This window comes from Rhinoderma darwinii, chromosome 11 (assembly GCF_050947455.1).
Source record: "Rhinoderma darwinii isolate aRhiDar2 chromosome 11, aRhiDar2.hap1, whole genome shotgun sequence".
Lineage (NCBI taxonomy): Eukaryota > Metazoa > Chordata > Amphibia > Anura > Rhinodermatidae > Rhinoderma > Rhinoderma darwinii.
Window position 1 is genome coordinate 62684723 of NC_134697.1, and position 17351 is coordinate 62702073.

Below are 17351 nucleotides of genomic sequence, written 5' to 3' on the forward strand. Positions count from 1 at the left end.
GCTATTTTAAACTAAGAGGCCAAAAATATCCAAAGATGTAATAATGATTTTATTAACAATGTAACAAGCTTTATGTAAATGGAAGTCATCATTATCACAACTCGGATATGAAGAACTAAGGACAAATATAGTTCAAATTGTGTCCAGATTTTTTTTCTCCTTGCTTTTATTATCAGCCGAGACTTTAGTCCTTAATGTAAGAGTTCTGAAAGTGAGGATCATCACAACTGCATTGCTGTTTGTGCCCATGACTTGGCAAATGCACCTATCAGTCATGTGAGTGGTAAATGTACAAGGCAGACACCAATAGCTTTACTATTTGTTCTTAAAGGGGTTGACAGGTCTTAAAAAAACATAAAACATTTTCAAATTCCCTATTCCTATTAGTAGTTTATGAATTAATTAAAGGAGGTCTCTCTTCTGTTAACCAGAGTGAATAGCAGATTCAGAAATCTTTGCTTGGTTTCCCTATAGCAAGGCATTTTGTAATCATTCTGTAATCAACTTTTTATTGGGAGACCCTCTTAACAAAGAAAGATTGTTGAAAGTGAAAATGTTTATAAATCCTATTCAAATTTAGTCCCAAGAGCTTATCTTAGCGACTCAGACGACAAAGGAGGGATCAGATGCTGTATTGTTTGTTCACAAACTCCCATCCATAGATCTGAGATCTGTCCACGGGGTGCAACACGCTGAGTGCTTGGGCATCCACTTGGCAAATGAGGTCTAATGTGGATAAATATAAAGTTATGCATCTGGGTACTAAAAATCTGCATTCATCATATGTCCTAGGGGGAGCAAAACTAGTAGAGTCACTTGTTGAGAAGTATCTGGGCGTACTTTTAGATGATAGACTAGATAACAGCATGCAATGTCAATCAGCTGCTTCTAAGGCCAGCAGGATATTGTCGTGTATTAAAAGAGGCATGGACTCGCTTGACAGGGATATAATATTACCACTTTACAAAGCATTAGTGAGGCCTCATCTAGAATATGCAGTTCAGTTCTGGGCTCCAGTTCATAGAAAGGATGCCCTGGAGTTAGAAAAAATACTAAGAAGAGCAACGAAGCTAGTAACGGGCATGGATAGTCTAAGTTATGTGGAACGATTAAAATAATTACGCCTATTTAGTTTTGAGAAGAGACGACTAAGGGGGGACATGATTAATTTATATAAATATATGAATGGCCCTTCCAAGAAATATACCGTGTTCCAAATTATTATGCACATTGGATTTAAGTGTCATAAGCATTTAATTATTAGTTTTTCAATTAAACTCATGGATGGTATTGTGTCTTAGGGCTCTTTGTATCATTGTAATCAATCTCAGACACCTGTGATAATTAGTTTGCCAGGTGTGCCCAATCAAAGGAGAACTACTTAAGAAGGACATTCCACATTATTAAGCAGGCCACAGGTTTCAAGCAATATGGGAAAGAAAAAGGATCTCTCTGCTGCCGAAAAGCGTGAAATAGTGCAATACCTTGGACAAGGTATGAAAATATTGGATATTTCAAGACAACTTAAGCGTGATCATCGTACTGTGAAAATATTTGTGGCTGATTCAGAGCACAGATGGGTTCGTTCAGATAAAGGCATAATGAGTAAGGTTTCTGCCAGACAAATTAATAGGATTAGGAGAGCAGCTGCTAAAATGCCATTGCAAAGCAGCAAACAGGTATTTGAAGCCGCTGGTGCCTCTGGAGTCCCGCGAACCTCAAGGTGTAGGATCCTCCAGAGGTTTGCAAGTGTGCATAAAGCTATTATTCGGCCACCCCTAAACAATGCTCACAAGCAGAAACGGTTGCAGTGGGCTCAGAAATACATGAAGACTAATTTTCAAACCGTGTTGTTTACTGATGAGTGCCATGCAACTCTGGATGGTCCAGATGGATGGAGTAGTGGATGGTTGGTGAATGGCCACCATGTCCCAACAAAGCTGCGACGTCAGCAAGGAGGTGGCGGAGTCATGTTTTGGGCTGGAATCATGGGGAGAGAGCTGGTAGGCCCCTTTAGGGTCCCTGATGGTGTGAAAATGACCTCTGCAAAGTACGTAGAGTTTATGACTGACCACTTTCTTCCGTGGTACAAAAAGAAGAACCGTACCTTCCGTAGCAAAATTATCTTCATGCATGACAATGCACCATCTCATGCTGCAAAGAATACCTCTGTGTCATTGGCTGCTATGGGCATAAAAGGAGAGAAACTCATGGTGTGGCCCCCATGTTCCCCTGACCTCAACCCTATTGAGAACCTTTGGAGCATCCTCAAGCAAAATATCTATGAAGGTGGGAGGCAGTTCACATCAAAACAGAAGCTCTGGGAGGCTATTCGGACATCCTGCAAAGATATTCAAGCAGAAACTGTCGAAATACTCACAAATTCAATGGATGCAAGAATTGTGAAGGTGATATCAAAGAAGGGGTCCTATGTTAACATGTAACTTGGCCTGTTAAGTTTTTTTTGATTGAAAGAGCTTTTGATTTCTGTAAATATGACCTCCTGATGCTGCAAATTCAACAAATTACCATTTTAGTTCTCTTTACAACCTTGAAAATGTTTTGATCTCTGTTGTGCATAATAATTTGAAACAGTGCATTTTGAGTTTTTCTTCTAAAAAAAAATCTGTTATCATTAGGAGATTTGTTCAATAAAATTTGCATTATACTCCAACGGTTGATGGCTTGAAGATTATACTGACTGTCATTTGCATCGACTATTTAGGAAAATCAGCGAAAAATAACATTTGCATAATAATTTGGAATGCGGTGTATAGTGAAACCTGTTCCATGTAAAATCCCCTCAAAAGATAAGGGGGCTCCCTCCGTCTGGAGAAAAAAGGTTCAACCTGCAGAGGCAACAAGCCTTCATTACTGTGAGAACTGAGAATCTATGGAATAGTCACCGCAGGAGCCGTCACAGCAGGGAGAGTAGATGCTGCAAAAAAAGGCTTAGATCATTTCCTAGAACGAAAAAATATCAGCTCCTATGTCAATGTGTAGAATTCTTGTTTGAATGTTGATCCCGTCAGATTGCCACTTGGGATCAGGAGGGTTTTTTATTTTTAGGGAAGATTGGTTAATGCCTTCAAGGTAATTTTTTTATTTATTTACTTAATTTATTTATTTTTCTTTTAAACCTTCCTCCGGATCAACAAAGTTGTAGAATTTCTCCCATCTCTTCCCTTTCTCCCATCCCGAGGTCGAACTTGATGGACATATGTCTTATTTTAACCGTACTATGTAACTGTAAGTTTTTTGATTGTCAATATAGACGAGTATACAGAATATCAGACACCACCATGATTATACTCAAGAATAGAGCTTGGTCTTGGAAAATACATTTTGTTTGCTACCTTAATCGTAGGATCCCCCTCCCCCAGTGATTGGACCACCCCCCCCCCCCCCCCCACACCATTTGTCTGTTAGTTTTGAATTCCTGATTTGAGGGGAGGTAATGCATGACAAATGGTTCTAATGCGGATTATTAACATAAATGTATAAACAGCACGATTCCAAATAAGTGGAACTCTTTATGTGAGCAATTAGCCCTGTCCTCATCGTGGGTGACATTACTAGTGTTTACCGCAGTTCATGAAGTAATAGTTAACAACAGTAACAATAATAAATATATAAAGTAAGTAATCAGGGCAATTCCATTCCTAATAAATATTGGATAGAATGTTTACTTGTATAATCATTCCATTCTTATAACCACAGAAAATTATTTAACCCCTTCCCGTCGTAAACAACTTTCGGATTTTTTCATTTTCGTTTTTTCCTCCTCACATTCCAGAAGCCATAACGTCTTTATTTTTCCGTCGATATAGTACTATGAGGGCTTGATTTTTGCGGGACGAGTTGTCGTTTTTGTAGCACCATTTATTTTTCCGTATAATGTACTAGGAAACAGTAAAAAAATTATTTGTGGGGTAGAAAATGAAAAAAACAGGGATTCCTCCATGTTTTTTTGCGCGCCGTTTTTACAGAATTCACTCTGCTTTTAAAACAACAAGTTAACTTTATTCTCTGGGTCAATACGATTACGCCAATACCAAATATATATAGTGTTTTCTATATTTTACTACTTTTACATGTAAAAACCTAAGTGTAAAAAAGAAAATTTATTCTGCGTCGCCAAATTCCGAGAGCCATACGTTTTTTATTTTTCCGTAGATTAAGTGGTATGAGGGCTTATTTTTTGCGAGATAAGCTGTCGTTTTTAATAATATCATTTTGGTGTACATGTGACGGTTTGATCACTTTTTATTTCATTTTTTGTGGGAGATGAGGTGACCAAAAAATAGACATTCCGGCGTTTACATTATTATTTTTTTTACGGCGTTCACCGTGCAGGTTAAATAATGATATATTGTAATAGTTTAGACTTTTATGGACGCGGCGATACCAGTTATGTTTATTTATTTATTTTTTTACTATGCTAAAAAAACAACTTTATTTAACTCATTTTTACTTTTTTTATTCGTCCCCTTAGGAGACTTCAACCAGTGATCGTTAAACTTTAATACTAATGTATTGCAGTATATCGTGATTCTGACAGGCCGGAGGCAGGGCTTAATAGGTGTACAAAGATGGCGGACCTGGGGTCGTTAATTAAGCCCCCAGGCAGCCATAGCAACCATCGCCCCCCCACGGTTGCATTGCGGGGGGCGCGAATAGCTGTTAGAGGGGGTCGCCCCCCTCTTTCTGATGATTTAAATGCTGCGGTCGGTATTGACTGCAGCATTTAACGAGTTAAACTAGCGGGATCGCGCTCAAGTTACTCTGAAGTGTCGGCTGTAACATACAGCCGACACCGGTATCGTGAGCCCGCTCCATACTTCCCCTACCCGACTTTGGCGTATGGATACATCAAATGTCGGGAAGGGGTTAAATGTAAACTATTTCAATTTCTGTAAATTATTGCAATATGTAGGTAATCAATTAATTAATTCATTTTACAATTATTTTCACCCCATCCCGCCGCAGCCATTTTTCAGTTTTAATTTTTTTTCTCCCCGCCTTCCAAAGCCATTGTACTTTATAATGTACTAGGAAACTGGAAAAAATTAATTTGTGGGGTGGAATGGGACAAAAAACACTTTCTTTACTATATGTTTGATGCACTATTAAAGCTTAAAGAGAAGAGTAATTCCTTCCATATGGTTGAAACGACTTAAACTAGAATGAATAGAGCAGCCATGATTCTACTTCCAACATGGTATAAAAAAAAAATCACTGAAAAAGGATAAGGCTTCGTTCACATCTGCGTCTCGGTCCCGTTCTGACGTTGCGTCTGAGTTTTCCATTGGAACGGAGCCCTGATTGATTTCAATGGTGACGGATCCGGTGCCAATGGTTTATGTTTGTCTCCGTTGTGCAGGGATTCCCTCATTTTGATGGAATGAATAGCGCAATCGACTACGCTATTGATTCCGTCAAAGCGACAGAACCCTTGCACAACGGAGACAAACGGAAACCATTGGTTTCCGTTTGTGTCAGTCGGGGTCCCGTTCTGATGCAAAACTCAGATGGAACGGAACCCTGGTGCAGATGTGAATGAAGCCTTACTGATACAAGGGCAGGTACACACACCACTTCCCAGCAGGATACAGACAAACCACAATGCTATATAGAGGTAGATTGCTGAGGTGCAAAATACTGATGAACAGTGGCTCTACCTCTGTATTTTGCACCTGAGCAATCTCCCTCTATGTAGCATTGTGGTTTGCCTGCATCCTGCTGGGAAGTGGTGTGTGTACCTGCCCTTGTATCAGTAAGTATGGTCTTTTTCAGTGATTTTAAATAAATATAGTTCTTTTATTTGGCAACATGGTTTAAAGCAGTGTTTTAAGTTACTTGGCTGGGGAGATACCGTATGTGTCTTTACCTTTCACAATACTTCAGCGAAATTCCATTCAGAAGTCTGCGTAGAGGATGTGTCCTCAGCCCTCCTATGTGATGACTGACAGCTACTGCTCAGTGCTGCTGTACTACATATAGTATTAACCCCTTAACATCAATGTGATTAATCATACCTCCTACTTTTTGGATGGTCGAAGAGGGACACATACGGTTCATCTTGTGAAAAATACAATTTCCATGCTAAAACACAAACCTTCCGAATATATACATTTTAAGGCCCCATGCACACGGCCGTATATATTTCATTCGTAATTACGCAATGTTCGTGCTGAAAAATTTATTGAACATGTCCTATTCTTGTCCATAATTACAGCACGGACTCTCCCATAGAAGCCAATGGGCTCTTCTGTAAATACGGACGGCTACGGGTGTGCATCTGTAAACCATCCGTATTTACGGAAGCGTTGCTATGCAACATGTTGGTGACATCATTTGCAGCCTCCCATTTTTTTACGAATCCGTATATACGGGTCAAATACGGATGCCTTACGGACCCTATTTGCGGATACCGTTCTGTATATACGGATAAGTTACGGATGACTACAGATCTGTATTTACGGACAGTATTTACGAATAGATGAAAATACGGTCGTGTACATGGTGCCTAAGGTCCACATTGCATCCAATCATTAAATAAAATTTTCTCTCTAAAATACAGTTAGGACCGGACACTTATTGGAGTGATAAAGTTAATTTATCAATGCAAATGGATTTATTGGGTCAAAAAAGGAGACATTTAAAGAAAAGATGGATTTGGGTAAAAAAGAGAAACATTACATTACAGATTCTTTACAATGGGCTGCATAAGGCTGAATTTCAGTTATAAAACATCTAAAACAGTCATACAAATATATTACAGAGTTTTTTTTATTTTTGCACAAGAAAACCATTTAGCTGCCCTTCTGTAAAGGTGGGGATTCTATTTAACTTGTGGGGACAATTGTACCATTTATAGCTCCCAAAAGTACAAATCAGTAGACAGAAGTAGTGGTAGGGCTCCTCTTGTTTGTTATAAGTGAGGGCTGCAGGGAAGTGTGTCATGTAACCTCTAGCCTTTTCAGACAGCACAATGGCACTCACTAATTCAACTATGTTAATATTGTTGGTAGAAATATTTAAGTCTATGGACATATATTACTAAGAGGAATACTTAGAGATTTCAGCTCTGAAGCCCACAGAATTGTGAATGCAGCTCTGAAACATAATACAGGCTGTAACTTGGAATCAGTACAAGTAATGCAAAGTAATGTGATGTCTCATATCTATTTACAGGGTCAGCCTGGAACTCGAGGATTTCCTGGATTCCCCGTAAGTCATCACTGAAGCCAGAATCAATACATAATAAAACACATTTATGTTTTTTTATAATATATATTTTTATTTTTATTAAAATTCTTACAAAGTGACTTCTTTCTTTACCAAGAAAAAAAACTTTAGATTAGTATAAAATGAATAACTTGTTTTGACCATGACAACCGATCCAATGCTTGCTTATGATTTCTAACCTTGATTGGTTGCTATGGACAATATTATAGCTCATACATATATTTTCTACATAACCCTGTTGTGACTTTATATTGTTTCTTTGCATTGATTGCATGATTGCATTGGAAAAAATGAAGGGAAGAAACTTAGATTTTTTTAACACCTTAATGTGCTTGTCATTCGTGTATACATTTTCATTAAGTGTGATGACAATTTAATTAATCAGTTAAGTTATTGAGTTCCTATCATGAAACTCCTGATGCTTATCTATTGTGTTTTTATGCAATTCATTGATTTATTCTTTTAGTTTTGTTTTTCTAACCCTTCATTTTAAATTAAAGGGGTTGTCCAGAGTTACAAAAAGGCCACTATCCTTTCGATTCTAGAACAATCACCACTCCATACGATGTGTCCAGTATTTCGGCTCAACACTCTTTCAAGTAAATTAGCCTTGTCTGCAATACTGGACACAGCCCATATACTTTAGTGGCACCGTTTCTGAGAAAAAAACAAAAAAACATTTATAATCTCAGACAACCCCTTTAAGTTGAAGAAAGAGCTGTAGAAGCAGTGTAATATTTTAATTAAGTCATAATTTAACTGGAATGGGAATGCCATTGCCATTTTGTCCAATGCAGACAGGGTTGTGAGTATATGAGGTTGTTTTTGGTTTAATATCCAGTAATAATACTTATGTGACATCTTCTGGGTACATAGCAGAACTCCCTTGTATATGGCGCATAAATGGTGACATCCTTAAGTGTTCATATTTATCTTTTATTTGTATTTCAGGGCCCTATAGGATTAGACGGCAAGTCTGTAAGTGTTTAATTGCTTAGCTAGTATATCTAGAATACGATACTAGTCATTTGTGGCAGCAACAGCCTTAGCTGGTGGGAAATCCTTTTCCCAAACTTCCCACCTTTCTACAGTAACTTTTATGATGGAAATATACCCCCAAGGTTATTGCTGCAAGTATTGAGTATCCAAAAAATGTCACTTATATAGTGGGGTCGCTTAGCGAGTATGAAATTCCTCTCCAGAATTAGCACCATGACTGGCATCTTGGGTTGTTTGTTGAGAACAATTCTAACCATAACATTGCATAGTCTAAAATGTTTGCACGGCTGCTTCCGACGGATCAGGTCTTATTTTGCAGCATAATATATAGTGTACTAATGCTTTTAGGATCTAAATGCTTGACACTTTGCATGGAGTAAGAAATGGAGCATACATTTCATTTGGCACCACCTGGGTACATAGCCGGGCAGTCCTTGTCAATATTTACTGGCGTTCTTCTGATGTTCACAAACCATTTTATACCTTTCTGCAGCTCTCAGTTCGAAGTTGTCACTCCATAAATAAGCTGCATTACTCAGTCCTAATAACTGAAGTGACAAGGTCAGCGAGAGAGCATACAGGACGCCAATTGTATTCTACCCAAATGAGTGAGGGTAAACGAAATAAACGGATTATTAAGGGCTACACACCGCAGGACTGAGATCTGCACTGCATAATATTCTCAACTTAGTGACATATTTTTAAGTCTTTTAAACGTAGATTGTTATGAGGTAGGGAAGGAAATTTTTTTAGTAAAACTGTCATGGAGGATTATGTTAGAAACTGCAACTTTTTATTGCTTTTTTTTATGTTCTCCTTTACATTATAGGGTCATCCTGGGCAAAAAGGGGAGAAAGGTGATATGGTAAGTCCATCAAAGATGATGATTTAAAATAGAAGACCACTATTGCAGTATATATATATCTACACAATTCCACTATATGTGACCCCCCTTTTTCGCTTCAGAGTTGCTGACCTGTCTCTTTTCTCTTTTTCACTGGCGGGCTATGAAAAATGAGGTCATTATGGTTCTGTTTGTAATTTTCATCTATGACATACGGCGTACACAGATATCATGAAGGCCCCTAATGACCTCATTTTTTATAGGCTTTCATTCAGAAATTGGGCAGGCTGGCAACCATAATTTGGTGGCCATTTATCTACTTCTTCTGAATTTGAACTAATATCAAGACCCAATCCATTTACGCCCACGCTCGTACACCCACCCTTAAGGTATGTTAGAAAATGGGTCCATAGATTAACAGCAGTAAATATTCCAATGATGATTGGTTCACAATTTTAGACTCGATTAATCAAACACAGTGGGTGTAATATCACTAAAATACAGTTTATGAGGTTATCCATGATTGTTGTTATTTTTTTTCAAAAATCAGCGCCACTCTTGTATCTGTTATTAGCGCAAGTTACTTAAATGGGGATGAGCTACAATGCCAGACACAGCCCATGGACAAGAGTCGTGCTCTATCTGGAAAAAAACACCCATTATCTAATGCCAAACAACCCTTTTATCTATCATTGGAGAAATTTTGCACTGGCACAAAGTGGGTGATACATGTCACTATAATAATTACAAGTAACAAGTTGACAGATACATTGAATAAGTAAGAATATGAAATACATCTGATTTACAGATGTAGTCATGTACTTAATCTTTTTTACCAAAATTTCTTTAAAAATGTATTCCATGTGTGACACCTAATAACAATCCCTAAGAACCAGCATACTAAATGGCCCTGTACATTGTGTAATGTTAAATGACCTATTATTAACAGAAATCCGTATTTCCATATTGTGGTTCTGGTTGACATTAAGTGCCCTGTGTGATATATATTGCACCAAACGTCCCACTGCTGTGATGAAGTCACTGTTCCGGTCTCGTAATAAATAATTATTGCGCTCAAATTCCTCTAGTAATGGCCCCTTTAATGAATCTGTCCATAGCACATAAAATTCCCATTATAAATACATATTTGGGACTGTAATTTCTTTCCAGTGTGGTGCACTGCAAGTTCTCTATTAACAATTCAAATGTCCCAGATTTTGCCATTTATGAGAAGTGTTAGCTTTTGTGACCCAGGTTCAGCGAACAGCTGTGAATGAAATCATTCCGTTCCCAGACACCCATGCAAGTCTATCCATTCAACTACAAACAAAGCCATTAACACATAGTGGACCCTTTATTAGAGACGGAACAGTATTTGCAGGGTCTGCTGAGGTGTTTTATGAGGACATCCACCTTAGGCTGAAGTCAATATACTGTAGAATATATTCAACATCACTATCCAGAAGCTAAAACAGTGAGGAGCCAAATTCCAGAAACATCTTTTCAAAGATGATAAATACCAAGTACAATTCAACAAGGTTGTTGATAAAGACTAAGGCTACATTCAGACGAGCGTAGCTAACCTCTGGCTACTCTTGACGTGAAAAACTGCAGTTTTTCACGTTCAAGGTGCACCCATGCGGGGTGCATTGTCACGGATCCCCCATAGACTAGGGTCTAGGGTCTAGGGAGGGATCCGTGACACGCAGTAAAATAGGACATGTCCTATTTTTTCACGGACCCTCCACACGCTCTGTTGAAACAACGGTTGTGTGGACTGCCCCATTGAAATACATGAAACCATGTGACGGCCGTTGTTTTAACGGCCGTCACACGGACTACATATACGCTCATCTGAATGAGCCCTAAAAGAGTACAACATGGCCCTAGGCATGTCACAATGTCTTATTCAAACCTGTGAAACTCACTCAGTGCACATCTTTGGACAATCCCTTTTATTAGATGGCCCCTTTATGATAAGTTGATTACAGGGTGTCCTACAGCTGAGACCCCCAGCAGTCAGCTGAATTCTGTGGCAGAACACGGGTGAAAGTATTCAATTCCTCTGAAGCACCACCACAGGGACTATTCAGCATTACACAGTTTCTATTGAAATCAATGAGCTTTCTGTGTATGGACAGGGATACTCTTTGTAGCCACTCTCCAATCTGTCTAATAAATAAGGATCCTGAATGGGGGACCCCTCTCTATTAATATGGAATCCCCTAATAGGATATTTAATACTGGAAAGTTGCACTTCAAAAATCTCCATGTGGCCTCAGCCTTACGTCACTTTTACATTATACAGATCCGGTCAGCATTTTGGTCCTATTAAACAACACAATTTTTGTGTATCACTGTTTTGTGTGCTATATAATGTGTGAGTTAAATAGAATCTGAATATGTGTATTTAGATTGACCATTCATAAGATATGCATTGTCCCTGCACTAATCGTTGTGATGAAATTACTTTACATCTGTTTGCAATTCCCCTGACTGGCGACAATGTTGCCCTAATAAAGTTTAAAAAAAAAGGTAAAATGGAAAAGAAAATTGGGTCTATAAACATAGGGGGAGATTTATTAAGATTGGCATTTCATGTGCCAGTCTTAAGATAAAGATTTCTGCAGTAAGATGAGTCTAATTTATTAGTAGGCACTTGCCTCTTCATAAATTAGACGCATTTCCGGCCATCCGTGCACCAGCAAGTCAAATCTACTCCAGCTACGAGCTGGAGTAGATTTACGCTATAATTTATGCCACTCTCTAAAGTAATTTACATTAAACTTGTCTCCGTCCTTTCCATTAATCTCCGCCCACTCTTGAGAAAATTGGAGTGAGTGGCGGACGCGTCACAAACTTCAAATTTTTCCTGCAAATTGTGTATTTTGTGCCATTTGTGAGTTTTTTATAATCCAAAAAACTGGCATAGAAAAAATAATACATTTCCCCCATAATCTTTTAGAATACCTCCTGGATTGAAAGGGGTCTCTAAAACTAAAGACGCTTGTCCAAACTAACCCATACCAGATGTTTACAATGATATCTTCCTACCTTAGCAGTTTTACAATTTCATTTAGGATATTTATGCAACTTTTCTTTTGCTTTATTGACTCGATGACAATAACCAGTTACGATCCTGAGATTTGGAAATAGTAAGGTCATTCTTTATGTCGCATAGGAAAGTTTTGGAATCAGGAACCTGTTCTGTTTGATGGTTTGTTCCAGTAGTGCAGCTCTGGACACCTAATCTCGGGAAATCTGCTGCATGTTGTCTCGAGATAGTGTGCAGACATCTGGGATATTCTCCAGATTTATTGTTTTGCCAACAGCAGCTGTGATATGGTATCATTTCATGGAGATGTAAATTGGGAATGGAGATCTTTAAGATTGATAGCCAAAAGGAAATAGCAATTCTTAGACATTGTCCTGGAACATGTTTTGCCCTTTTGAAAGGTAAAACAAAAGCAATGTGTACGACTTCTCCCACTTCCTCAGCAAGCATAATACATCAAATATGACACATCGACCATTATTACACCCATGTTTGGCTAGACTTCATGCGTCTAAACACTACATTTACACATCTCGTCTTGGAGTCATGTTTATTACGTTGTCTCTTTTTGTGATTTTTTTTGGTGACCCTTAAGGAACAGGAGGTGATAATTCTATTTTAAATTGTAGAACATGGAAGTGGTGGTAACACAATGTGCAATGTTTATCAATTTCAGAAATACACTGTGTTCTTGGTGTTCCTAGTCATCACCCACTGTTCTTCAAGGGACATTAATATTAAATAACTATCTTAACTTAAAGTTTTGGGGGTCACTGTTGTGTATGTCATATGATGTTGCTGTACTATTATGTTGACATGTTGTTAACATTACAATTAGTAATGTACATAATGCCCAATCTTATCTGAGCTCTTATTAAGGGGTTAGTCCAATAACACAAAGTGTGGCATATGGCATATTGCTAGGATATGCCATATGTGATTGGTAGCGGTCATATTACCGAGACCCCCACTGATGCTGAGAAAGTTAGGGGCTGCAGTGCCGCTTCAGTTTGGTTTCCCCTTCTCAGTGTTTCCCTGCACAGCGTCGCTCCCGGCCACCCGCTGTTCAGGGAACTTCAGCAGGGCCCTATTAATCTGAATGGAGCAGTGTTGCAATTCCCTGCACAGTGAGTAGATGGGAGCGCGGCTGAGGAGAGAAACACTGAGAAGGGGACACAGCGCTAAAGTAGTGCTGTGGCCCCTTAATTCTCAGGATCAGTGGGGATCCACCGATCACAAAGGGATATAACTTTGCGTGATTGGAATAACCCTTTAAACAAAAGAATAGTACTTTAGAAGTATATATATATATACCTTGTCCTGGGATTAGCAGGTCCTTATTCCAGTAGATAGAGCTCTGCAAAAAATGCCAGAATATATTGGGGCACATAATTTCAGGTGTTGGGTGTGGAATCTGTCAGTGATGCTAGAATAAAGGGCATCCATAGTAACATGTGGCAAATGTACTATCTTGTGTGTGCCATCTTTTTCTTTTTGTACTCCTCATGGCAAGTTTTTCATGTAAGGGGCATGACAGGGTACGGAGAATGATATCTGCACCTTTTTTCATGTGCCATTTATCTATGTACATGGCAAACGAGAATCATGGCCACTATAGTGCATACTTTATAGCACATGATGTGAGGATTTACATGAGTTAGTCCCAACTGTACAAGCAGCAGCGTTCACACATGTGCCTGACTGTGTAAGAACACCACATGAGCTTTTCATGCAATAAACAGGGTGTACTTTGTTATTCAGTAGCGTTCTTCTCAAAACATCTAAAATTGGCGCTTACAGTCCCATGGTTTATCAAGCGTTGACTTTTATATAGTCCATTTGGTTTCACTACTGATTACAATAGTCCATTTTGGGTCCTCCTTTTATCAGTAAGACCATTCGGTGCATCACTTAGTTTCTCGAACGACTTCTCTCTAGCGCACGTTCAGCACGAAACAGGAGGAAGGTAATGTTATGTCTGCCAAACAGGGTTAAGGCGACCAATTATCTATAATGACATTCCAATATCCCTAGTTTAAATCACACTGTGAAATGTATATTTTTATAAGTGCTGAACAGAAGCATAGAGTTTATGATTGAGCTAATATGATCCTCAAATTGTTACAAATTGTGTTCAATTGTTTATACAGCAGAACATTGAAATCTTATAAATAGTTTCTGTAAATATACAATGGGTCAATTTAAGATAAGGAGCAAATTATACTGGTTTGTTTGTAGACAGCACATCTTTACTTAATATTCGGCACTGAGCAATGTTTTACTCAATGGGGTCGGGCGGTGGTCCCGTGTAACAGTGACCAAACGAATGGCCGTTATTGCTCTTTTCCTGTTCCTGACATCTATCAATGATTGATTTATTTTATATTGTAAATATTTTCTATACTGATGAGTTGTAACTATTGGCAAGTAATTAATCCATTACACCTAAAATAAACAGAGGAGCTGCTTCTTATTTCTGCAATGAATACAAATTACAATGCAGGACTTTTACAATGTGATTATGTGCTTATGAGCAAAGAAAGTGTTCCTTAATATTTTCAGACAGTTCCCCATTTCATATGGTATTTATGGTGTTATTTGCTTCATAATTATGGAGGATTTATTTTATTGTCACAAATTCATCTAAATAAAATGCACTTTTTCTTGTCAGGGTCCGCCTGGCCCAAAAGGACAGCCAGTAAGTGTCTGTTTTCTTTGAGACTCATATTAGTATAGGTTTGTCCATTTCTTAAATTTGTTTTTTCTTTTGCCAGGGTGCAGGAGGTGCTAAAGGGGAGAAGGTAAGAATTTCCATAGATTTTTCTACCAAATTTATCTAAAGCTTAAAAGCGGGGGCCAGAATATTTGAACATTTATAGACAATACCAGGGGAAAGCAGATAAACTGGGTCCCTAATGCTACTTTTAGTGGCTCAGTCCAGGACCATGATGGCAGGTGCTAATTTTAAACTGCTTCTACAGCTGTCTGCTTTATAGTAGCTCCCCTGCAGACTCTATAAGCACCTGAAATAACAATTTTTGCCTATAGCTGTAGTCAAAATGTTGGCTCTATAAGAGACCTTGGTGTAGTTAAGCGATGGCTATGTTGGCCGCTATAATATTGCGTTACATACACCTGCTTGTGATGCAGCATGCAAATGCAATTCTGATTGTAATTGGTTTTGATACAATATATCAAACTAAATAAATATAATAATTTGTAGATTAAAACTATTTATAAACTATACTTTTAGACTTAAAGTGAATGTCCATCTTTTATCAAGTAATTTTTAGGTCCAACATTCTGTTTTAAATAATTTTCTAATATATCTTTATAAAAGCCAATGTTTTGTTTTTTTGAAACAGAGCTCCAAATTCTCTATATAAACATAGAGTTAAATCGAAAAGATCCTGCCTGCAATAACCACTAGAGGGAGATTGGGAGCTTACTACATACTAATTATACATTAAATTCAGTAACAAACCAGTATGCAGTAAGCTCCCCCTAGTGGTGGCTGAAGGCAGACAAAATTGTATCATTTAACTCTATGTCTATTCAGAGGATTTGGATCTCTGTATCAGAAAACTGAGCGCTGACTGCTATCAAGATATATTCAAAATTAATCGGTACAAAATGTTGGACTTATTTAACTTAAAACAAACAAAATATTGTTCAATGGTGGAGATTCACTTTAAGATTTAAGAAACATATTCCTTAGGCTTTATTCAGACGACCGGGTGTCAAATAGTTTTTCAACCGTGCAGGACCCGTTTTCATCGATCATTCATAGACTTAAGTCTATTGAGGGATCCGGGAAAATGGGCAAAACATGTCCTATTTTTTCCCGGCCCGTTCACACGGTCCGCTAAAAAACGTCCGTGTGAATAGCCCCATAGACATGCATTGATGTCAATGCAGCCGTGTGACGGCCGTTAAAAAAACAGCCAACTTTCCCTATCATGTGAATAGGGCCTTACACATAACAATCTTCTTTATGAAAGGAATGGATAACAGTTGTTCCTGGAGTCAGTACAGCTTTAGAGAGGTCTCATCTGTGACAATGTTTTCTTTAACCAATCCTGTTTTGCTCAAGAACAATTTGGGTGTGAGGCAATTTGGCAAATGAGAGAGGATAAACCCAATGCTCTTTGACCAAAAAGGTGAAAATAAATAAGATTCTGCACACAACAATCCAGACAGTATCCTTCCTGCCTGAAATAGCGACATACAGGTGATATCCCCAAGAGGTTGCAATGTAGGTTAGAAAAACGGAGACATTTATTATTTTTCCATCTTCCTTCTAATTGTTGACCTTTTATGTTCTAAGAACCACAACTAAAAAAAAAAAACTATGAACTTTTCATCCAGCGTGTCACTGGGATCTCAGAGAATTTCCATAATGTGAAGGAAGCCATTCCTATAATTTGTTACATTTATGATGATATTATTGTGTAAACTGTTCTACATTTTCTGTTGAATTTATTTATTTTTAACAAAAATGTATATTGTGATCTAGAATGAAGCATTTACCACTCGGTGAAGCCATTGTTAGAAACATCACTTTTTTAACTATGGTCTGAGGGCCACATTGTAAATTGTGAACTGAGGTTACGTCTTGTACTCAATTAAAAGTTCTTTATGTAAATAATCATTTATAACTCTTTAAAGGGCTCGTATGAGATTATATAAGGGTATCCTTTCCGGAAACAGCGCCCCCCTTATCCATGGGTTGTGACTGGTATTGCAGCTTAGCCCCATTAAAGTGAATGCACTACCAGACACAGCCCACGGACAGTGACTACTGATGCTACTATTTCAATCCTCTGCCCCTGCTGGGTCCATGTCTAGCATTAAAACAATACAGGGCATACACATTTTGCATTACGCTGCAGGGCAGAGAGTAAGGCATCGAGGTCACATGAGAATGCCAGGCGGCAGATTGTGCTATAGTGGATTGTAAATAATCAATTTTTATCCAGAGAACTGTTTAAGAATATACTTTGCAGTGCAAGCATATTTTGTGCTGATTTATATATAAAGTGCTGTTAGTGCCAGCGCTTCAACCCCCTTTGTGACATCTGTTCTACATCTTCTCTCTATCATTATGTTTAGATCACAGTTCATTGCAGGTGTAACAGTTCTAAAAACATTTTTGGTAGAATTCTCATATTTACCTTTAAAATGGGTATTTACTGGCAGTTA

General features: G+C 38.2%; 1 protein-coding gene across 1 annotated transcript in view; it reads left to right on the forward strand.

Annotated features, from left to right (window-relative positions):
- LOC142662963 (uncharacterized) overlaps nucleotides 1-17351 on the forward strand; it is a 119616-nt gene that overhangs the window by 20806 nt on the left and 81459 nt on the right. The window contains exons 3-7 of the mRNA XM_075841257.1: nucleotides 7198-7233; nucleotides 8203-8229; nucleotides 9080-9115; nucleotides 14821-14847; nucleotides 14924-14950. Of these exons, the coding sequence (XP_075697372.1) occupies nucleotides 7198-7233; nucleotides 8203-8229; nucleotides 9080-9115; nucleotides 14821-14847; nucleotides 14924-14950 (153 nt within the window). The remainder of the gene's footprint in view (nucleotides 1-7197; nucleotides 7234-8202; nucleotides 8230-9079; nucleotides 9116-14820; nucleotides 14848-14923; nucleotides 14951-17351) is intronic.